Source organism: Arachis hypogaea, chromosome 8, assembly GCF_003086295.3.
Source record: "Arachis hypogaea cultivar Tifrunner chromosome 8, arahy.Tifrunner.gnm2.J5K5, whole genome shotgun sequence".
In the NCBI taxonomy this organism is placed as follows: Eukaryota; Viridiplantae; Streptophyta; class Magnoliopsida; order Fabales; family Fabaceae; genus Arachis; species Arachis hypogaea.
The window spans coordinates 50,567,527-50,591,307 of NC_092043.1; the positions used below are offsets into that span (position 1 = coordinate 50,567,527).

Consider the following 23,781-nt stretch of genomic DNA (forward strand, 5'->3'; position numbering starts at 1 on the left):
TATTATATTATAGCATGATTAATTATTTTGATAGCTGATTATTTAATTGGAGAATATATAAATTAATATATATATATATATTTAGAAATATATAATAATTGATTTAGTGTGTGGCTAATTTAAAAATAATTATGATTGTCTTTAAGAATTATATATAGCCCAATAATATTCATTTTAGTAAATTCTTGCCTTAGATAATATTCCACAATCGCCAAGACTGAAAAACGATGCAGTCATGAGTTGATAATTTTGCAAGAAATCGACGAAAAAGATGCACACTGAAAATACATATTTTTAGGGGCAAAAAGAAAAAGATAAATAATTTAATAACAATAATAAAAATAAAATGCATCAAATAAAGAAATTGGCAAGCATCCACTAACTGACGTGACACCCGAATTTTAGTTGGATTATGACCTTCTGGACGTTGCTGAATTTTCAACACAAAAAATAAAAGTAAAAAGTGTTATTAGGAAGCAATAATAATCCGTGTAGGTAACAAAATTCATCTCAATCCTTTAATGAATTTTTTTTGCAAAAAAGGTTTTTATGTGGGTCAACACTCATCAATCATCATTTACAGAATATTATTTGCAAAATTACTTCTTATTATTATTATTATTATTATTATTATTATTATTATTATTATTATTATTATTATTATTACTATTATTATTATTACTTTTTTTCCCTAAATTAATTCAATTTCAAACATCTATATATCATATGTGTATGTTAATTACTTAATTATCATTTACCTTCAATGCATGATTTGACAATAAATAATACTCATTGATTTAATATATATTGTAGAAATTAATTTAAGCAAAAATATTAATTAAAATCTTAAAAATTGTAATTTTTAAGTTAGATTGGTTATTATAATGAATTTTGATTACTGAATTAAATTTTATGATTGATTTCTCTCTCTTTTTATTTTTTTTAGACGTTTATTATGATAACAGTTTTTTAGTGTTTATGCGTTTGTTTCTAAAAATAGGATAAGATAAGATATTAATAAAAAACAAGACATAAAAGATATAGATACAAAATTTTGTGTTATTATATCATATTTGATGATAAATTAGAACAAATTATAAAAATTTAATTTATTTTTATTTTTTTGTATTCAAAAAATTTGAGACAAAAAATAAATATAATAATAAAAATATAATTATAAAAAACTAACAAGAATAATGAAAGAAAAAATAAAAAATAAGCTGTCATTTGTTAATGTCTCCGTATTCTTTTTGTCAAGATAGACACAAAATACACTAATTCAATATTCCTAGATATATTGTCTCTGTCTATATTTCTTCTATCAAATACGATTTTATGTCTGTTCTGACTTTATAAACAAACACAACCTTATAAACAAAAAAATTACTATTTTTATGTGTCATTAGTTTTAGGTTAATATGTCTATCAAATATTAGCATCAACGGATGAGATTAAATCATCAATAATTTATAAATAATTATAATTTTTTTATCCATATGATGATGATTATGGAACTAGAGTAACGTTATTGATGCTTAAATCTCCATTAACCTGATTCATATGAACAAGTGGCTTGGTAATTATTATAAGGTCAAATTTTTACGCAGTCTATGTATGTTTCATCCACCTTTTAATTTGGTTTTCTTTTTCTGGCTGACCAAGAAAACTATTTGGCACCTTAATCATTTGTCTTTACGTGCTTCAATTCAAGTGCTAGAATTTTCAGTTAGCATCTAAAATAAAAGTCAGAGACATGAACCTTACTTATTTCTAATCTATCTTTTGATTAGTTCCTTTCCTATATATAGTTAGTTTCACAAATACATCGAAATTTATTATGATCAATAATGACCCCTTCTTAGCTATTAAACTTGTGGCCTTCACGTCAATTATAATTAGCGTCACTTATCTATTGGATCACACTATTTAAATAGCATAAATTACACTCATTTTTTATAATTATATTATATTATATTATTACAAAAAATATATTTTAATTATGTTATTAGTCTTTATATTTTTATCGAATTTTTAAGTATGTTTTTATATTTTTTTCTTTTTAATTAGATTTTTATATTACTTTTAAATTTGTAATTAAGTCATCATTTCATGTAAAAAATATTAAAATTAAAAATATAATTAAATTTTTAATTGTAGAGACCTTTAATTTATAGATAAATATTCAGTTAACTCTATATTTTGTGCTATAAAAAAAAACTTAATTATAAAATTAAAATAATGTAAGAATTTAATTAAAAAAATATAAAAATTTAATTATAAACTTATAAAAGTCTTGTATTGAGAAGAAGTAGTGATAGATCTTATAAATGTATTTGAGGTCATTTTCACTCGTTAAACAAGTTCTTGAAATGTTATATAGTCATCAAATCATACTTTCTAAGTAGTTACCCTTAGAAATAGCTAGCAATAATAAGGATGTTTAATTTATAGTTTTTATAATTATGAGACAAATTTTATTTGAGTTTAATTTTATACGTTTAGATAATTTTTTGGATAATAAATTTGAAAATTATTTATTTTTATTAATAAAATATATTATATACACGATTAATTATCTATAAAAAAACTGTACTCTTTTATACAAACAGGATATAAAGATTAAATTCATTCCATTTTTTATTTTTATTTTATGAAGTTCATTTCATTTTTTATCAATTATCAGTATATTTGTACACTGATGATAATTCTTTTAATATATATACTTATTTGTGTTACATACATATTATAAAATACAAAAATATAAAAATTTATAAAAGAACTAAATATAAAAATTTATACAAATTTATTAAATACAAAAATATAAAACATTATACAAGTTTATAATATATAAATGCATCGTATATAATATAATATCATTTAATTTTAAAAGAAATAAAAGATAGTTTAGCCTAATACATATATATAATATTCATGTGAACACTATGCTAAACCAGCAATAATCACGCTGAGCCTTATTTCCTTTTTGGGTAGGTGTGGCTTCGGCTTATTGATCTAATTAACCTTTATTCACTTTAGTTATTAATTAATTAATTAATTAATTAATGGTTTACTATGTGCTAGAAGTTTCATCATGTTGCATGTAATAAATAAGAAAAGGGCAAATTAAAACGCCGCACTTATTTTCTACCAAACCGTAGGTTCGAATATATTCATCACTTTTCTACTTGGATTTATTTAGAAGAGAGCAAAAGGATTTGTGTTTCACCAACTCCATCCACACACCTTCAATTCAGATCTTATCCAAAACCAAATTAGTTAGTTCCATATGGGGTATAGCGATAAGGAGAAAAGAAAAACTAGGAGACCAAGAATCATTATTATTCATTTACTTTTCTTATTTATTTATTTATTTTTTGTTCGGCCATGTCCCCACCCATGCACAATTCCATATATTTTCTTAAAAAATATCTATGTAGCTTTAACTTACTCTTTCACACACCCCAACTTGTGTGCTTTTATTCTATGTACCCTCAACTTGCGTTATGCGTAGAAATATGAAAGTGTAACAAAGATAATAAAAGATTAAAATTAAAAGAGAGATTGATTTTGCTTGGGGGCTGTGCTTAACTTATTCATTATTTTTCATATGTTCATGGCATGCTTCACCTACCATGTGTGTTAATAGATATAAATTTAATTATTCTTTATTATTTTTGCTCCTTATCTAATCTACCTAGCTAGCCGTGAAAGTTAGATCATGTATCCCACCATTTTCCTTTGTTCGTTAATGAACAACCTAATAAAACAATTACACAGTACAAGGAAAATAATGTTAATTAACCTAATTTTAAATAAAAATTATATATAAATTTTAGTAAATCGAAAATTACTTATGAGTTATGAATAAAATCCTTAGAATTAGAAAATGGGGGTTGGAACTATTTGAAGAGTACTCTTGTAGTGTTTGTTTTAAGGTACTGAGACAGAAACTGAGAAATTGAGACTTAATATTATGTTTGTTGGTTCAGAAACTGGTACTAAAATTTTTATCTCTGTCCCAAAAATTTCAATATTCCAGTACCTCCAAAAAATGAGGACACAGAGAACTAAAATTTTTAGAGATAAAGACTGAAACTTTAATAAAATTTTATACCTAAAATACCTTCATTTCAATTAATTAATTCTAATTTTATCTTTTGTACAAATTAAATTAAAATTTTATTTTTGTTTCAATTTCTATTTCTCATTTTGTACCAAACAGAATATTAAAATTTATTTTAATCTCTGTCTCTTAATCTCTGTCTCTCAATCTCAGTCTTTCCGTCTCTATCTCTCCACAAAACGCTACTAATATTCTATTGCCACACTGACAAAAACGAATAGACCAAAAAAAAAATCTAAGTTTCTTTATTTTTCGTCTTTTTATCTTTGAATTTCTTTTGATATATTCTTTAACTTGTCAATTCACATCGATTGATAATTGATTATCGTGGTTAAGAAATTAAAAGAAAATCAGTAAAACACAACATAAAACAATTGAATAGTACAATAAGAAAATGTTAACTAACCAAATTCTAACAATTTATTGATGATTTAATTGATTTCTAGTAATTTTTTAATAAAATAATTGCCGCCTAGCTAGTTTGATTGATCCAATATAATTGAGGGGGATGTCCATTCTACTTCCACTTATGACTTGACGTATATGATTAATTAACCAAGAAATTAAAACATTTAAAAATAATAATAAAAAAATCAATCAATAAATTTAAAAAATATATATATTTGTAGACGATAGAGTGTAAACCAAGCTAGCGCTTGGGTTATAAGAAAGACAAGAGTTCCAAATCCAATGGACCAAGGGTTTCAAAAGACCAATCTAGAAAATTAATATGGTAAGAACACAAATTTGATTACACCATATTCTTCAAACATAATCAACCTTATATTATTCGGCAGTCATAGTGTAATAATAGTCAACTAAAATTCGACAATTATTCATCAAAGAAAAGATTGTTCATCTTAGGTTAAAAGTGTATGATTAACGAGAAAAAAAAAGAATAAAAAGAATAAAAACAAAAGTAGAGCAAGTCAATTAAGATTAGCTTAATTGATGATAAGATCGAACAGCCTTCATTAAAACTTAAGAAGTTTATCTTCCGTGACACTCCATTATTTAGATATCAAAATTATTTTAATATAAAATTTTAATTTTAATTGCACTTACTTTAAAGCTATCATGGTCATGGAATTTTTAAATTTTATATTTAAAGAACACTAATAAAAAGAATTTGGACATAAATTATAATTGTAAATTTAATTCTTACTTTGTATTATACATATCTAATTTCTTATACTAAATTATTTTTCATTTGTCAAATGGGATATTGATTACTGGATTTCACTTATCACCTTGGAACTGTATAACATTTAAGAAATCTTGTCCTCTTCAAACTTCTAGGACCAACGTATTTTATTTTTAACTAGGAAAAAATCTATGATGGAGTTTTCTTATTAAAATTGAGTAAATAAATTTTAAAATGCTATTGACCCACTTTTATTCGTTACATTCACATACACTATGAAAAAGAGGGAAATAAAATAAAAATTTAGGTACAATTGAGCTCAGTTGATAGTTTAAAGTCGTTAAATAATTTGATAGATTTGATTAAATTATTATTTAATAGCTATTAACTTCACATAAAATTAATTATACGTAAAATTTCTATCAAAAAATAAACTAAAAACACATTTATTCAAAACAAGACAAAAATAATAAGTAGCTTTCATCACAAGACAAGTGAAGAAAATAACCTTTTTTAAAACAAAGACTAAGAATATAAGAAAGTTTTAAAATTAATCGTTAATCTTAATTAATAAAATATATATATATAATTAAGATTAACGATTAAAATTTACTAAAATATCGATATATTTAAAAACTTTTCAATAATATATATATATATATATATATATATATATATATATATATATATATATATATAAGGGGGTTTATATAGAGTCATATATTGTGTTTTGATAGCTTTATTTTGAGAAAACGATAAGTAAAAGCAATTGAAATCAAAATAGAAAGCGAGTTCACATTGCCACTTTGGTTTAGAAACAAATTCTGATATATTTTATGTGTTGAGCTTGGTGTTAGCGTAACTTAGCACACTAGTTTAAATTTTAATTTTTAGTCAATTTTTCTTTTCTCAGACCGGCCTGAAGAACTAAAATAATTATTCTTTTTTTTATTTAAAAATAATTTAAAGACACAATTAATTAATAATAACTGTCTTTATATACAAATATAAGAAGTACTCGATGTACAATCAGGATTACTATTGAAAAAAAAATACGAATTTGTTCATATTTTATTTAACCAATTTAACGTTACTACTTAATAGACAATATGAAAAATGTTCATCTTTTTATTTGTAAAACTTATTTAAAGGATTAAAAATGAAATAATAAAACAAAATATTTTTTCTATATATATTTTTTGCCATAGTGTTACTCTTAATTTATGATTTATTGTATTAGACTTTTCTCTCATTTATTAATAAAAAATGAAATTAATGTTAATTTTGCTAGAAAACAAACTTTTTTTTTCCAGCAAATAATCAGTTAAGAAGTTAATAAAATGGTGAATGAGCAAACACTACAAAAAAAAAGGAAGAGAGCTAGCGATTTTTTTCTAACAAAATAAGGAATCTTAATTGATTATTGACTACAAAATATTGGTTCTATTTTTTTTCTTTTAACATACTATCAGACATTTAGCTATTTAATTATATATTAACACATAAAAATAATTATTATTTTACAGTTTCATTACTTCAATAATTATATAAACACATAAATCTAATTAACCAATAATATAAAAATATTTTTAAGTTATCAATATATCAAAACTAAATATTTTAATGAAAACATTTTCAAATAAAAAAATAAACATTTAAATTAGTCTTAAAAAGCATCAGATATTTCGATCTCCAGTTGTTTCTAGTCAAATTTTTAATTAGCATATCTTACAAATAAATTCTTCATAAATTTTATTACGGGATAAGCTATAAATGTAAAATATAAAATAAATATATTAAAAATTTAATTTTTTATATTTTTAATAAAAAATATTCAATTTAAAATCTTAACATATATTTTTAAAATACGAGATAAATATAAAAATTTATTAAAAACTAAAATATCAAATTTAAAATTTCCTAAGAATTAATTTAGAGGTTTATGGAGAATAAAAATTAATTATTAATTTAGTTAATGATTCAGGTTCAGTTTGAATAAATAATTTAATTAATTTTTTTTAGAAAATAGCTTAAATGACTTATAAATAAATTATTTTATATTTAAATTTTTAATTCTAAAAATATTTATTTATAGAAATATGATAAAAAAATAGTAGTATTATGAGAAAAGTCATTCTTTTAATTTTTTTATAAATTCTTAAATAGCTTCTTAAAAAACTGTAATTTAATTTTAAAAATTATTCCAAACATTAATACTATTACATTTCATAAATAAAAAATTTTTAAAAAAATATTTTTTAATTTTTTCAAATAGATCTTTAATATTGAGAATTAAAAATAAAAAATAAAAATTTAAATATAATCATTTTCACATAAAATTAACAGTTAAAAATTTTAAATAATTTAACTAAATTAACTACATTTTTATCTAATATTTTTTAATTATCAATTTTATATAAAATTAACTACATTGAATTTTCACTAAAATTGAAATGCAAAGGCAAAAAGCAGAATGCGAGTTAGAGAGGGTGGAAAGCACTAACCAGTGAGTCAGTGACTATTAATTACTCCATTTGACCAGTCGCTTCTAAATCTGCAACTCCAACGCCTTCCTCATCTCCCCCCTTATTAACACTAATCAACCATTAGTCTACTACAATCATTTTCACTACCCCCTATTTATAATATATATTTACCTGAATCTTAATTAATAACAGGGACCCAACGCAATACAACACGGTCAAACACGCTAAACCGTACGAATACATTTCCAGAAATTACAATTTAAAACTATTTTTAAAAAAAGAGAAAATGGAGTTATTGCATTGCATTAGAGATTAGACTAATAAAGAATGCAAAAGAATATAGAAAACTGACGCTTGTGATACGTGGGGTCCAATGCAACAGTCCCATTAGCTTTTGCTGATTCCACTTCCAAATATAAATGCCTCTCTCTAACCATTGTCTCCTTCGTTTCTCCGTTCCGCAAACACACACCCAAACGCGGCCTTAATTCAATTACCTGAATGCAAACAAGAAGAAATTAGAAGAAACATGAGAAGGCCATTGAGACACAGACAAGTGAGCAGCCACCACAAGAAGAAGAAGAAGCACGACCTCTTGGACGCTCTTCCAGACGACGTCGTCGTTTCAATTCTCTCTAAGCTCACCTCCACTGCCTCTTCTCCTTGCGATCTAATCAACGTTCTTTCCACGTAAGTTTTATTGTATCTTCATTCATTTTCTCGTAACAAAGATTTCAAAAATTTAAGTAATAAATAAATATGAAATTATAAAAACAGATGCAAGAGATTGAACCGTTTAGGCCTGAATCGTGTCGTTTTATCCAAAGCTGGTCCAAAACTATTCGCCATTAAAGCCAAAAACTGGTCGGAATCAGCTCACCGGTTTCTCAGAAACTGCGTTAACGCCGGCAACCTCCACGCATCCTACACTCTCGGAATGGTTAGTAATCAGTTAACACTAATAAACGACACACTCATTCAAAACACAACATTCTCTTATTTTATTTATTTATTTATTTATTTATTTATTTTGGTGTAGATCCGATTTTACTGTTTGGAAAACAGGGAGAGCGGGTTATCGTTGATGGCGAAGGCTGCGATGAAATCTCACGCGCCGGCTCTGTACTCTTTGGCGGTTATACAGTTCAACGGCAGCGGAGGCACGAAAGGCGACAAGGACCTACGCGCGGGCGTGGCGCTGTGCGCACGCGCCTCGCTTCTCGGCCACATTGACGCGCTCAGAGAGCTCGGACACTGCCTCCAAGACGGTTACGGCGTTCGCCAGAACGTCGCAGAGGGAAGAAAGCTCCTCGTCCAGGCAAACGCGAGAGAGCTCGCGTTCGTGTTACGCGCCGTGGCGCGGTCTTCCTCTTCGGCGTCGTTGCTGACGTGGCGAAACACGCTGAGCAACCATTCGTCGTCGGCGTCGTCGGTTTCGTCTGCAGTGTGTCCGTTGCTTAGTGATTACGGTTACAGTGTTGCGGTTCCCGAGGTTCAACCGGCGAATTGGTTTCTGAGAGAGTGGTTTGAATCGGGTAGGGGAAGATTGGGAAACGGTTTGAGGCTTTGCGCGCACATCGGATGCGGTCGACCCGAGACCCGGCCTCACGAATTTCGAAGGTGTTCGGTTTGCGGTAAGGTGAATTACTGCTCGAGAGGGTGTCAGGCGTTGGATTGGAAGCTGCGGCATAAGATGGAGTGTTCGCCGGCGGAGATTTGGCCGTTGGAGGAGGACGGTGGTGGTGCGGTTGTTGTTGGTGGCGGCGGCGGCGATGGAGTGGGAAACGACGTGGACGTGAGAAACGGCGTCGTTTGAGGTATAATACACTAATCCGAATAGGTGAAAAATAGAAAAAAAAAAAAAAGGGATTCGATGAGTTTAAAAATGGAGATTAGTACGTTCCAGAAATGATTGTGTACAGTGACAGAATGGGGAAGGTTTTTGCCTATTTTGGAGGCCTTGAGAGAATTCCTTTGAAAAATCTGAATACTGATTAGATGCTAATAGTACATTTTAAACATGTTTTTTAATTGTTTTTTTAGTCTTAATTAACGACGTAGTGATGATTTAGATTACCCCAGGCTATATTTTCTTATACAAAATCTCGTACTAATTAAAACGAGTTACAAAATTAAGACTTAAAGGTTTAGTAATTTTCTAACTTTAAAATTTTATTACAGTTAAAATTCAGTGTATTTAGAATGGAGGGTATGCTGCTTTTCTTTTATTTTTTATTTACAAATTGTTGTTTAATATTCAGAAAACGTGGGAAGGAAAATTAAAACGCTATGTTACTCCTTTTTTAATATATTGTTACTCATGTGTTTCACTTTTTCGAATGTGGCTACAATTATTTGCTGCGTTTTATTCTTAATTAACGAGTGATAAAAAAAATATTGTTATATGAAATTTAAATTTAATTAAAGGTACAAAGCAGTAATTAGATTTAAATAGAGTAAGAAAAATATATTTAACTTTGGAAGTTACAAAACTCTACAAATATTCAATTATATGTTATATTGTGGATGTGTTTCATTAGAACATTCATTAGGTTACTACTTGCTACTAATTATGAGGAAGGAAGCAACATTTTGGAAGCAAATTTGGTTACGAATGGAAAGAGAAAGAAGAGCATTCGAGAAAGAGATATAAAAGGGAGAAAAAATAACTAAAACAAAAAGGAAAAGAGAGAAAAATAAGGTAGTGTTTATTTTGATGTACTGAAATGAAATAGTGAGGAGGAGAGTATTATGTTTGTTGGTTTTGGTATTAAAATTTTTGTCTCTGTTTCTAAAATTTTCGTATTTTAGTATGTCTAAAAAATAGAGATATAAAGGACTAAAATTTTTAGAGATAAAAGACTAAAATTTTAATAATATTTTATATCTAAAATATTTTTATTTTTATTTTTATTTTTATTTCTCACTTTATATTAAATAAAATATTAAAATTTATTTCAATTTTTTTTTAGTTTCTATTTCTCAATTTTAGTGTTTTTATCTCTTGTCTCTCCATCAAATTAACAAAGAGAGGTGATACTGTTTTTGGGAGAGAAAAAGGAAAAGGATTGAAAGGGAATTGCATATATTCATAAAAGCATCAATGAAATGAAAATGAACGTCGGCGTTTTGTGTCAGCTTCAATATCCAATTAAGTGGGGGTGTGATTAAATCCATTAACTAAATATGAAATGTTTTTGGTTGAAATTGAGCTATCACAACAAAATCTATGCCTACATGGGGGCTCTCTAGTTCCCCACGAATTAAGCCATAAGTTATTCATATGCTTACTCCACTTGTCCTCACTAAAGAGTTTGGTTTTACTTTTTAAATTTTTTTATTACATAGTAAAATACACATTCATGACATTCAATAATTGCTTCTCCTTTGTTCTTTTCTTGGAATATGTGTTTGGTTGAGATTAAAGTTAAAATTAAAAATATATATAATATGAAGTCTGCATATATTTATAGAGATTTCACGTATTTTTAACTTCTCAACCAAGTATATTCTTTAGTCAAGTCTATCATATTGTTGACGGATATATTTAGGACATAGTATGAACTGTAAAAAATAAATTAATTTCAAAATTTAACATATAAGTAATTATTTTTATTATTCATACTTATTTAAAAATCCATGACTTTATTTTAATTTTTAATACGATATACCATTAATTTAATAATTTAATTATAGACACTAATAATGTATAAGAATTTTACATAAATATAAAATTGTATATTATTACATTATCGAAATCTGTTAATTTTAAAATTCACTATTTTATTTGATTGATGGTCGTAATTTTTTTTATACTGATTATATATAAACTCATTCTTAAATCAAAAGTTATAGTTGTTAATTAATAATTGTGTAAGTATGCAACTTTATTTTTAAATGATGATTTTGAAAATTGCTATAAAAGGTTACACATATTATTAAATAAAAAACCAAAACATTAAACTTATTGAATCCGAAAGACAACATTGGCTTAATTAAAAGTTAAAACCAATAAATATTATTATTAGTCCAAATTAACAAAGCGAAACACATAACAGATAAAAATTAGGAATTACTTTTTATCAATAATTAGTGGTTTTTCTTACTCATGTTCTATTTTGTTGAATATTAATGGTAAAAAACGTAATTCTAAAAGATACTAAATGAAAATATTTATTTTTTCTTTGTACCTTTCTTAGTCGGTCGAGTCTATCATATTGGAAGTTGTGATGTCTATCTATTATCTAAAGCCAAAAAAGAAAAGAAAAATACTAGATGAAATTATAAGGTTTTAGTTTTAGTCATAATGTTTAATGAAATGATATCATTTAATCTTAATGATCATATTTTTTTTACGACATAAGACACGTTAAATGACATCTTGTTTTATTTTACTATGTTGTATAAAATTCCTTGTATATAAAAAAATTAATCATTATATATTTAATTTATTAAAATATATATTTTATATTGATAATAAATTTTAATAGTTAATTTTAAAATATATTTAAGATAAGTAATATGAGAATCACCTTTTGACATGATAACGTAAAAACTAAAATGTGCAAGAGTAATCCTTAATTATTTATGCAATTTTTTACTTTTTTTATTTAGTCATATAATGTGCATTTGTGAAAGTGAAAACTTTTATACTCATGTAAAATTAATAGTTAAAAATTATTAAATATTAATTTTCTTTTAAAATATGAATTTTGTACATAACAAAATTTTGAATGTAATTAATTTAATGTAAAATTAATAATAAAAATTATTAAATAAAAATTTAATTAAATTATTTAATATTTTTATCTATTAATTTCATGTGAATCCTTTCAATGTTTGCGCGACCCGCAAAACAAAACACTAAAATAGTGAAGGGAGCGCCGAATATTAATTGTAAAGAACGTAATTCTAAAAAATACTAAATGAAAATATTTACTTTTGCTTTGTTCCTATCTTAGTCGCTCGAGTCTATCATATTGGAAGTTGTGATCTCTATCTATTATCTAAGGCCAAAAAAGAAAAGGAGAAAACAAAAAAAAAAATAGAAAAGTGATTAACTTTCATGTTTATATTGTGTGCGTTTGTTGGATTTGGATTAATGTATGTGGTGCATGTGGTACTATGGTGTCCGTATAATAAAGATACCAACTAATAGTAGTGGGTGTGGGCGTTGTTGGAACTTTCCTCAAATGGGTTTTTAAACACTTAATTAAGCATATAGTCTTAATTAAATTAAGAATAATTATTTAAAATTAAATATTTTAGTTTTTTATATTATTTGCATTAAACAATACAATTTTTGTTAATTATTCTATTAATTTTTATAATTTTATCAAATTTATAATTAAATTTTTATATTTTTTAATTAGATTTTCATATTATTTTTAATTTTATAATTAAATCATTAAAAATATAAAAAATATTAAAATTAATTGAATTTTTTTATAAATTAAAAATATCTATAATTAAAAATTTAATTAAAATTTTAATTATATATATTTTAAAAGAAATATTATATTAATTTTAATATTTTATATACAAAATAATCTAATTATAAAATTAAAAGTACTATAAAAACTTAATTAAAAAAATATAAAAATTTAATTAAAAATTTAGTAAAATTATAGAACAAACAAAAAAATTAAACCTTAATTTTATTGCACAAGTAAAATATAAAACAATTTTTGAAGAATCGAAAACATTTCAAAACAATCTCTAAAAAAATTTAAAATTTTAAAATAGTTATTTTGATTAAACAAATTAAATTAAAAAAAATTGTGTTGTTTAATAAAAATATGTTTTAAATTGTTCCGTGTATTTTAAAATTTCAGGATTAAAATGTTTAATATTAAAAATTTTTGGATTGATTTGAATGAGTGTTATTAAATAAAATTAGTTTGATAAAAGGGGAGGGTGATGAGGGTGGCAATTTTGTGTTAGTTGAAAGCGAGAGCAGGAAATAAAAAGTGAAGAGAAGGTGCAAGAGAAAGAGAGGTTCCATGTTAATTACGTTATCGATGTTGTCGTGACATTGCATAAGGAAGATCAGAGGAAGAAGAAGAAGAAGATGAAGGTATTCAAAGCCGTGATTCATGATGATTTTGATTTTAATTTTGACGGATACACTGAGGCCTAAGGTCCACCTCACTTGTCAACTTGTACCATTTTTCTTTCTTTTTTCTTGGATCCCTTCCAAACACAAAACAACTAATTATACATTGTTGTTATAATAAGGTGATTATTACTCATACCAGAATGAAATTAAATTTTAAAATAGTTGTTGAGATTGACCGTTTGTTTAAGTCTTTCAAAATTTAATTGTATTATAAATTTTTTAAAATTAAAAAAAAATTATATTATTTTAGTTCTTCACTTTTTTTTGGTTGAAATATTTTTCATGCTGTGAATGATCTAGTACATATTTTACAGCATGATCTAGTACATATTTTTTATGTTAGGATGGATGAAATCAGGTTTTAGTTTTAGTCCTAAAGCTTAATGAAATAATATCATTTAATCTTAATGATTATATTCTTTTACGACGTAGACGTTTTGTGGTTTATTAATATTAAATGACATCATTTCATTAAGTATTTAATATTAATACTTGTTCATATCTTGGTCCAATGTTAAGGTTCAGGTTCAATCCACAGAGTTGAGTTTCACAGTACACCGACTCTTCTCTAAGAAGTTGGTGCTCCCCACGAATTGCTCTAAGGAGATTGAAAACGAAGATTAGTGGCAGGAGCCATATCGCAACCTGCCTAAGATAAATGGACGGTTATCCACCTTAAAATGTGGAATTATTCCAATGATGGTTATTGGTTCACCATTATAAATACACTGACACTCCTAAGATATCTTTAAATCCCAATACTTTCTAGACCTGCTCATACCCTTGCTGATTTAGGCATCTTTAAATCCCAATGATGGTTAAACGGGCCAGTCTATTTATTCTTTTATTTTAATTTTTGAAAAATATTTTCACAAAAAATATTACTTTTAGGTTAAAAGTCTTTAAAAAAATAATATCATTTAGTTGATGGGTTGAATTTTCAGATCGAATCGAGAAAAATATCAGTTAAACGAACTATTTTTTTTTTGTAAAAATGCAAAGAAAAATAAAACAAGCCATCTGTTAATTCGCAGATTAATCCGTTTAACCCGTTATTTTTTTTCAGTTAATTAAGCTCAGTCCATTTAGCCCAAAATTTAAACGGGCTTATTTTTAGAGACAAAGTCTGTCATTTAAATAAATAAATAAATAAACAAATTAGATAAAGAAATGAAGAATCAACGCGTGCAATTTTTTAATTTTAAAAACTTTTATGATGAAATTAAAATCTTGAAAGTCTTTTTGATGCAGACGATTAATATTAGAGAGCACTTTATTGTTTAATTCTATGAATATGTGTTTTCTATTCGTATGAAAATAATATTTAAAATATTGATATATATTATATGTTAAATAATTTAATTAAATATATTAAATTATCTAATTAAAATTTTTTAATTATTATTTTTATACAAAATATCTTCATATAATTAGTCATCTTGTAATAATTTTAGATGTGTGGCGTAATATTAATTCACCTCATGTCCTCATTATGTGATCGGAATTTGATTTTTGGAGTATATATTTTTTGGCTAACAATTTTAAAAGAGGTTTCACAGAGAGAAAATTAGTTATTGCTGTTTGACAAGTGAATATTATGACTTCTATTAAGGGAAAAAAGAAAGCTAATAAATAGTTCATAGCTTTAAAGTCTCTAATAATAATTTCTTATAAAGATTTGAAAAACACATTTTTTTCTATATCTGGTAATTAGAGTGGCCATCAAAAGGAATGATTATAAAATTTTATTATTTTCCTACAAAAAGTATAAAACCATTCACGTGAATAAAGAACAAAAACTAGAATTTATTTGCATTTTTAACAAAGGTAATTATTTATCTATATGAATAAGGTTAGAAATAATATCACAGAGACTAAAAGCGATAGCACAGATTAATTTTTCCAACAGACTGAATTACAAGCAATATTTAACATATTAAACTTGAAGGGGAAAAAACTAAGGAAAATAAAACTAGTATTAAAAATTTAGAAAGTTAAGAATTTCTTATTTATAGTGGTACTCAATCAATGAAGCAATATTTATCCCGTGCGATGCTTCTTATGCATGAGAAATAATATTTGTATTTTTTTATATATATTTTTCGTTTTCTTAAATAATCTTTATTTATGTATTTGATTTTTTTTAAAGCTATTTACGAAAAGAATGGTACAAATAATATAATTATCAATAATTTATGTTCACAAAATAAAATATTTTTCCTTTTTTTTTAAATTAAAAATAGACTCAAATTTAAGATTTCTAAAAAAAATAAAAAAATTATATTATTTAAATTATAATTCTATGGCAAAATATCTTCCTTTCCTGGACTGAGTTTTTTGGGTCATGTAATGATCTCTTCTCAAGTAACCTTCGTTGACCGAATTCATTTCTTCCTGTATCTTTTTTTTTTTTTTTTTTTGTGCTGGACCAATTTCACTATTGTTTTTGTCAACTGGATCAATACTACTTTATATACAAACATAAAGCGACAAATATCCTTCGATACTTGGTTGAGATAACACATTGCCAATGAACCTTAATTCAAGTAATTTATGATTTTTTTTTTTTTTATCAAGAGGTCTTAGATTCAAGTCTCATATAATGTAAATTTGATTAAAAAAAAATATTATATGTGTCGCGTGTGAATATATAACCTAAAATTAAAAGTTGTCTAATTCATCAGCAAATAATAATAATAATAATAATAATAATAATAATAATAATAATAATAATAATAATAATAAATCTACTAATATCTCTGCACAAAATTACAATAAATATTCTTCTTTTATATTTAATGGAACAACATCTAAACTGTTTAGAAATGTTCTTGTTATAATGATTGTGTTAATGTTGCAAGTGTGAGAAGTGTTGAAATTAGTCACACATAAAAAAGATAAAAAAGAGTGAGGAGTTTATAAAATGAGAAACTCATTAATTTAACATCTTAAGATTTTGAGTTGGATGTAGTATCTTCTCATTTTATGTTATCTCATTTAATTCTTCTCCAAAATCTCTCTGATAGTCGAGAGCTCTTCACGGTTAATGTACATATGTTAATGCTAGTATACTATTGATACATTTTTAAGTTTTTTTTTTAATAAATATAATATTTACAATTATATATACATTCTAAAGATTCACAATTTTTTCTATTATTTATTTTGGCAGTACAAATGAGATACTTCGTAATTACTTATCTTGTTTTATTTTACTATATTGTATAAAATTCCTTGTATATAAGAAAATTATCAAATATTATTGTTAATACGATAAAAATATTTATATATGTTTTGTGTATAAATATATATAATTTATTATATTTTTAATATATATTTTATATTAATAATAAATTTTAATAATTAATTTTAATGTACATTTAAGATAAATAAGATGAGAATCACCTCTTGACATGGTAATGTAGAAACTAAAATGTGCTAGAGTAATCCTTAATTACTCATGTAATTTTTCAATTTTTTTTTTCAGTCATATAGTGTGCATTTACGAGAATGAAAATTTGCATACTAATGTAAAATTATTAGTTAAAAATTATTAAACAATATTAAAAATTTAGATATAATTATTTTTTTTTGTGATTTATAATTAATTTTATTTAAAGTTAGATAAGTGAGAGCTGATAAATAAAAATTGTGAAATATTTCAAATTATTTAACACTACTCTCAAAACAAACACTAAAATAGTGAAGGAAGCGGTGTCGTTTTGGCCTTTCCTAAACCCAAAACGCTAACCAATCTAAATTCTGAAACCCCTTTCTCCTGACTCACTCTCCGCCGGAGATGCCGTTTGCACCACTCACACTCCATCGCCACACCACCACCATACAAAATGTTCAACTCCTCCGGTGATGCGCCGCCGCCGCCGCCGCCGCCGCCGCAGCAAGAACAGCAAGAGCAGAACAACGACCAGTCGCAGCAAGAATGGGAGACGATGGCGCGTGCATGGCTGAGCTCGTTCGCGGAGGCGAAGGAAGTGACGATGCCGGAGGTTGAGGCCTGGCTCGACGCCAACCTCGCTTCTCTCCCCGAAGGTCTCCGATCCATGCCTCGCTCCGATCTCTGCCTCAGACTCATCTCCATTCAGAACTGCATGAGGCTCCCTTCCCAAAACCCCGAGGTAGTTACCGCAGTTTCGATAATTACATCGCTTTTTGTTCTTTTTAAACTTTGGAAGGAATTAATTACGAGATTTTTTAATTAATTTTGTTGATGATTTTGGATTTAATTGAAACGATTTGTTCCCCAAGTTAGATGAGCTCATTGATTAGGACCAGGAGTTTTGTAACGTATAGAAGCTTCTTCATTACCTAAGAAAACTTATGGCTTTTACTTTTGTGTTTCTATTTTCATTTTTATATTCGTTTTTATTTTGAGTGTTTTCTGTATTTATGATTTTAGGAAACGAAGAACGAAAACAGGAAAAAGAAGATAGAAAACAATATTTTAATGTTTTGTCTATTCTCAAATAGAAAATGATTTTCCAAACCAAACAGGCCTTTATATTTGTTCATTAGAATAAATTGTCGGAAAGAGTCACCGAAGTTGTGGGGTTGGCTGTCGAAAAAAATGAATGAATTTGAGGAATTGCTTAAGAGTGTGATATTGGGATGCCATGTTCTTATCTAATTATTTTATTTGATTTTGAATATGCCGCAAAAGTATCTCTATATGTGTAATAAGGTAAGGAATGTCTTGAATTTTTATGGTCTTTGTTGTTCTTTATTATTGGTTGTCCTTTCATGCTGTACATGTTAGAGTTAGAAAGAAACTAAGAAAAATTACAGAGGGATTGTTAAGAAGTACATAAATGTTACAGGACATAATGTAATCATTTGATTTAGGTAAATGACGCCACTAATGGGAGAAGGCTTTGTTTTAGTTGTTGAATACAAAGAATGTGCACCGGGATTTAGTTGGTTACTTGGGGTTTGGGGACACAACACTTTGGCTCTATAGGTCAGGTGTCTGTTTTAGCTGAATGCAGAGCAAACATGGCTGATCTATGATTTCAAATGCTCCCCAACCCTCTATTTGCTTTAGTAACTGACTAGTCATGTATCGGACCCCTGTCCATTGAAGATGCTCATGGTTGGAAACTACAATCTTCTATTGGTCAATATCATTTTTTTTCCCAATAAATAGAACCCCCTTCCCCCTTTTCTTTCTCCCAGTCCCAAACAACTAGGAGATTTATAGTATGTAGGTTGCTTGCCTTTGGGTGATCTACGTAAAAGCTTTTGCTTCTTGAAAAGATTCCTTTAACATAAAACCGGACAACTTTGTAAGTTTCTACACTTGACATTGTTTAATCTTTCAAATGTGGCAGGAAAAGGAAGTAAATCAGCTTGATCTTCCAAATGCACGGTTTCAACGCACGGATCAATGGTTACCAGTTTATTCATGGTTAGAAACTTTGGATAAGGATGAGGTGGTTAAGTCCAAGGATATTTCTGAGTGGTTAACAGAGAACCCTAAGGTCCAAGAACAGTTATGCTCAAGGCATTCTAAATATCATTTGATGCACTACATCAAAAAATGCCATTTAAAGATATTGAAAAGAAGGGAAAAGAAAAAGGTATTCAATCTTATTTATTTGTTTCTAAATATTGGGGAGGGGCCCTTGGTTGCTTTGCACTTTGAGTTGAGTGGGTACTGTTTTGGCATATCCATGTTTGAAGGCTGCTTCATCCTTCCCATTCTTAATTTCTTGTATCTAATTTAATTTGGTTGTGTTCGTCTTCCATCTCCCATGTCTATCGGCATTTAAAAGGTTTCATATTCAGTTCAAGTGGTATCTCCCCTAGTTATCATGAGCTGTGTGGAGATGTTATTGGTTTCAATCCATCACATCCCCATTGTCAATTTACAAACCACACCCAAATAAAAAGGGGAGAGAGTTGGCATTGGTGGAAGTTTCTAAGTTAGATACTGTGTAAATTTAATGGCTTTGCCGGCTAGTGGTTACCTATGTGTGAAAACAGTTAGATTCCTAGCAATACTGTACACTTGGTAATGCTTTTATATAATATATATATCACATGCTACTTGTTAACTTGGACAGGGTATAGAAAAGCTTGAGAAAGACACTTCATTGATGGTTCATAAAGATGTAGCGATGAAACACGCATCCCCGGTTCCAAGTATGCTCTATCCCTCTTGTCTTTTAAGTTTTCTCTGGTACTGTACAGAAGAATGCTTGTTTCACTTTCAGTCAGCCAAAATTGACCCATTTCTGTGAATTAGCCTATATGTAGGACAGAAGGAGCATAGTGGGCTGTGACTTAGTTTTGGGGAAAGGGAAGAGGTTAGGGATCACTTATGAGACTTTTGAAAAGTAATGCAAAATGTAATTATTAATTTGCTATTTGTGATCAAATTTATTTTATTGTCTATACATTGTGGGTTGAGCTACGCTATCGACGAGGATGATTACTATTCACTCTAAATTACTCCTTTTTCCTTTTAACATTTAATTTTCACTCTCCTGTAGCCTTTGCAGCCTTCAATGTGTAGGTCTGTGAGCTGTAGTGGGAAAGAGTTCTATGGTTTTGAGTTTATTTCTTTATTCTGGATAGGGAGATTTAGTTGGCTTTGCGGTGTTTAGTTCAAGATCTTAATTGTACTCATAGGTCTAACCTATTTCTAAATATGTTGGTTGGAAGCGATTCATCTCAATTGTCTCGTAATGGGAAACAAATAGCATACTAGCAGACCATTTTAAACTCGCATTATATCTGAGTTAGGCTTCTTCAAATTGTTGAATAGTTAGGCATTTTTCTCATGCGATCTAAACTGGAAATCTCTGCAGTACTATAACGAAAGCTTCTTCCTTCATCTCGATTTTGCAGGTTGTTCCATAAATAATCTGCCCAAAGATAGCGATTTGTACGTGGCCAAAAGAAACGAAGCCTATCAGAAATACGAGATGTAAGTGAAATAGCAGGTTTTCTTAATGTGGTTTAGGTGCGAAATCTTTATCATCGTACTTCAGTTTACATTATGCTGATTTGGTTTCAGTTTAGTGGAGTTGGAGAAGTTGCTCTCCCCAATATTCCCGAAGCAGCATACTATGGTATAAACTAGAGAAACAGTCGCGGAACAATGACCGGGAACTTCCTTCTGTGTCCCCACTCCAGTGGTAGGCTTGAAGCAATGCTGCTGCTCCACAACATTTATCTTTGAAGGTAAGAAAACCATTCGCCACAGGGAGTGATGGTAGTTCATATTTGCTGTAGTCTTATTTGTAGCAAATTTATATTTCTATCGGATGACCACTACATCAACTTAGGAAATCATGGATCAGCATTAATCTACGTTGTGAGTAATTCATCATTTTCATCAACTTAGGTAATGAATGAATGATGCGTCTCAGGTTTAACCGGGTCAATTGCATGATTCATTACCCTGGGTATCTTGTGCAATGTTTTCTAAGTTTTTATTTTACACTTAACCTTCACTTTAGATGATTTAAATCGGACTTGGCAAATTCTAATTTTTTCACTGAATCCAATCATGTGCTAACTGCTAAATGCATTGCAGTGGATATCTTAGAATACTGATATTAAAAAAAAAAAACTCAAAACAAGAGTTTTAAATGTGTTTTATTAGGGTAATGTAATGGTGAAAAGTAAAGATTGTATTTTTTTCATTGCAATAGAAAAAAAAAGATATTATGTTTAATGCACTCTTTTTGTTTTAATTAAGGAGCTTATTAGTTTTTATTTTGGAAAATTATTTTCACTTAATATTTATACCTGACTGGCACTTTAGTAGGTCACTATTTGACAATCAGTTACAAACGTAGTTTAGACTAATTACTTAGATGGTTGGAGACTCCTTCGCATGGTCAAGGATCAAAACGGACATTTTCTCTATTTATCTGTATTGAAATTCTGTTTGCGATGAGGTAGTTTTTTCATTTGTAGTCATTGTAATTTAAAAAAGATATGATCTTGATGTGTAAAAAGGAATTTCAAGAATCAATTTTGAATAATTAAAAAATTATCTTAACTTTTAAACTTGAGACCATTATAAGTCCAAAACTACTATGAACCAACTGAAAATGCACCACGAAAGTGAAACTCAACTTTAACATAGCTGCACAGGACACTAAATAAAAGAGAGAGGAAGACAATAAAATAAAATAAAAAGAAAAATAAGTATATTTGGGACTTTAGTGGACCGAGTAGGAAAAAACTGAAAAATAAAATAGCAAAATACATGAATATTCTCATCTTCTTCCTCTTGTCACCAATTACCATGTGGTCTGATTATTACCATAGCTAACACCACTTATTGTCCAACATCAACTTCATTATACATGGTGAAAATTCACATGTATTTTTTATGTAAAGTTAATAGTTAAAAGTAACTAGATGACTCAATAAATAATTTCACATGAAAATAATTATAGGTAAATCTCCACCATTGAACATAGGAAAAGAAAAAGAGAGCCATAAAACAGTGCCACCTATCACCAATTCACCATCGTCTTTCCATGAACCAAAATAACACGAACGAAATAGAGTGCGATCTAACTTTTCACCGTTTGTGATCTCGTTTTTGTCATCGTTTTTTTTTGTGCTACCGACAAATTGTTTGTCTCGATTCGCTTTTTCCATAGCCTTTTCTATAGTTAGTAATGAACCGAAATTATTTCCAAAACTCTCAAATATATGGCTTATTAGTCACCAAAAAAAAAAAAAACTATATGGCTTATTATGGAGTAACAGTAGTGATTGACAAAGCAAGGGTTGCGTTGCGATTTAAGAAGAGGGCATATTGAGAAAAAGAAAAAAAATGAAGGTAAATTAAATAATCTTTAAATTTAAACTGTTCGTCACAATTTTTAGTGGTTAGAATAGAATAATTTACAACATTTTAGTGCTCAAGTGAGTTGTAAGACATTATTTGTTCTGTTCAGGTCAGCTAGAGAATACATATTTCATTGTACATAAAAAGTTGGTCATAAAATATTCCAGGGTCACAGAAGACGTCAAAATATTAAATATAGTAGAAACTCAAGTGTAGTCAACTTCACGTGAAGTTGATACCTGAGAGCTGTTAGATGATTTGACTGATTTGACTAAATTTTTATCTAACGACTTTAGATATCAACTTCACGTGAAGTTGATTTCACCTGAGTTTTCACCATTAAATATTGACCATAATAGTGTTTGGTTGAAAATATCTGTGATTTCAACTTAATTACATTTCATACTTAATGCATGTTTTCAATCAAGACGATTTGGTTGTCCAGGAGTTTAATCGTGTTATATTAAGATAACATATTAATTTTTTTTTCGTGTACTAACAAAGTGCTATATCTAGAAGAAAATTATACGGTACAGATTTAAATCTGTACAGATTTAAAGATTTGTCTACACTACATTTTCTAAAGCCACACTTTAAACCGTAACTCTTCACAAAGAAAAGCGTCACCTAATGGAAAAAAGTAAATTAGAAGATTTAAGAGAAGAAATAATCAAGTTATCAAAATTAATAGATCAAAAATTAATGATTTTAACTAATGTTAACTGTAATGACACCGAATTCTTAAAATCAATACAAAATGATTTTTCTCAAAATCTTTATTTTACTATAAGTTTTATTGAAGGACTTCAAAAACCTGAAAGAACTTATTTTTCACACGGAATTTCTAAGAAATGTTACCATGGAAATGATTCCCCACATCTTTATCATACTTTTAACCCACAATTAAATTCTATAGTAGATATGCTTGAAGAAATATTAGTATCCATAAAATTTCAAAGAAATAAAGAAAAAGAGAATCCTAAAGAAGAAAAAATTCAAAATATAATCAACATAACAGATCTAAAAGTAAAACCACCACTAAAATTATGAATATTGAAGAAAAATTAGAAGAAGTTA

General features: G+C 27.5%; 2 protein-coding genes and 1 long non-coding RNA gene across 3 annotated transcripts; 2 read left to right on the top strand and 1 right to left on the bottom strand.

Annotated features, from left to right (window-relative positions):
- Window positions 1–236: 236 nt before the first annotated feature.
- Window positions 237–8,244, bottom strand: LOC140174914 (uncharacterized). The gene is made up of 3 exons (XR_011865059.1): window positions 8,106–8,244; window positions 7,772–7,862; window positions 237–430 (listed from the first exon to the last, which is right to left on the bottom strand). It is a non-coding gene; the product is annotated as an uncharacterized lncRNA (long non-coding RNA).
- LOC112708152 (F-box protein At5g50450) lies at window positions 8,034–9,829 on the top strand. The gene is made up of 3 exons (XM_025760311.3): window positions 8,034–8,443; window positions 8,531–8,693; window positions 8,793–9,829. Exons 1-3 carry the CDS (start codon window positions 8,283–8,285, stop codon window positions 9,567–9,569), a joined length of 1,101 nt encoding a protein of 366 aa, XP_025616096.1. The 5' UTR covers window positions 8,034–8,282; the 3' UTR covers window positions 9,570–9,829.
- Window positions 9,830–17,529: 7,700 nt separating this feature from the next.
- LOC112708153 (uncharacterized) lies at window positions 17,530–21,277 on the top strand. Its single transcript, XM_025760312.3, has 5 exons — window positions 17,530–18,007; window positions 19,217–19,465; window positions 19,952–20,030; window positions 20,739–20,817; window positions 20,908–21,277. Exons 1-5 carry the CDS (start codon window positions 17,720–17,722, stop codon window positions 20,966–20,968), a joined length of 756 nt encoding a protein of 251 aa, XP_025616097.1. The 5' UTR covers window positions 17,530–17,719; the 3' UTR covers window positions 20,969–21,277.
- Window positions 21,278–23,781: the final 2,504 nt, after the last annotated feature.

Coding starts and splice junctions, on each gene's coding strand:
- LOC112708153 (XM_025760312.3), top strand. CDS start 17,720: ATGTTCAACTCCTCCGGTGATGCGCCGCCGCCGCCGCCGCCGCCGCCG. Junction 18,008..19,216: donor TCCCTTCCCAAAACCCCGAG/GTAGTTACCGCA, acceptor CAAATGTGGCAG/GAAAAGGAAGTAAATCAGCT. Junction 20,031..20,738: donor ACACGCATCCCCGGTTCCAA/GTATGCTCTATC, acceptor TCGATTTTGCAG/GTTGTTCCATAAATAATCTG.
- LOC112708152 (XM_025760311.3), top strand. CDS start 8,283: ATGAGAAGGCCATTGAGACACAGACAAGTGAGCAGCCACCACAAGAAG. Junction 8,444..8,530: donor CTAATCAACGTTCTTTCCAC/GTAAGTTTTATT, acceptor TTATAAAAACAG/ATGCAAGAGATTGAACCGTT. Junction 8,694..8,792: donor CATCCTACACTCTCGGAATG/GTTAGTAATCAG, acceptor ATTTTGGTGTAG/ATCCGATTTTACTGTTTGGA.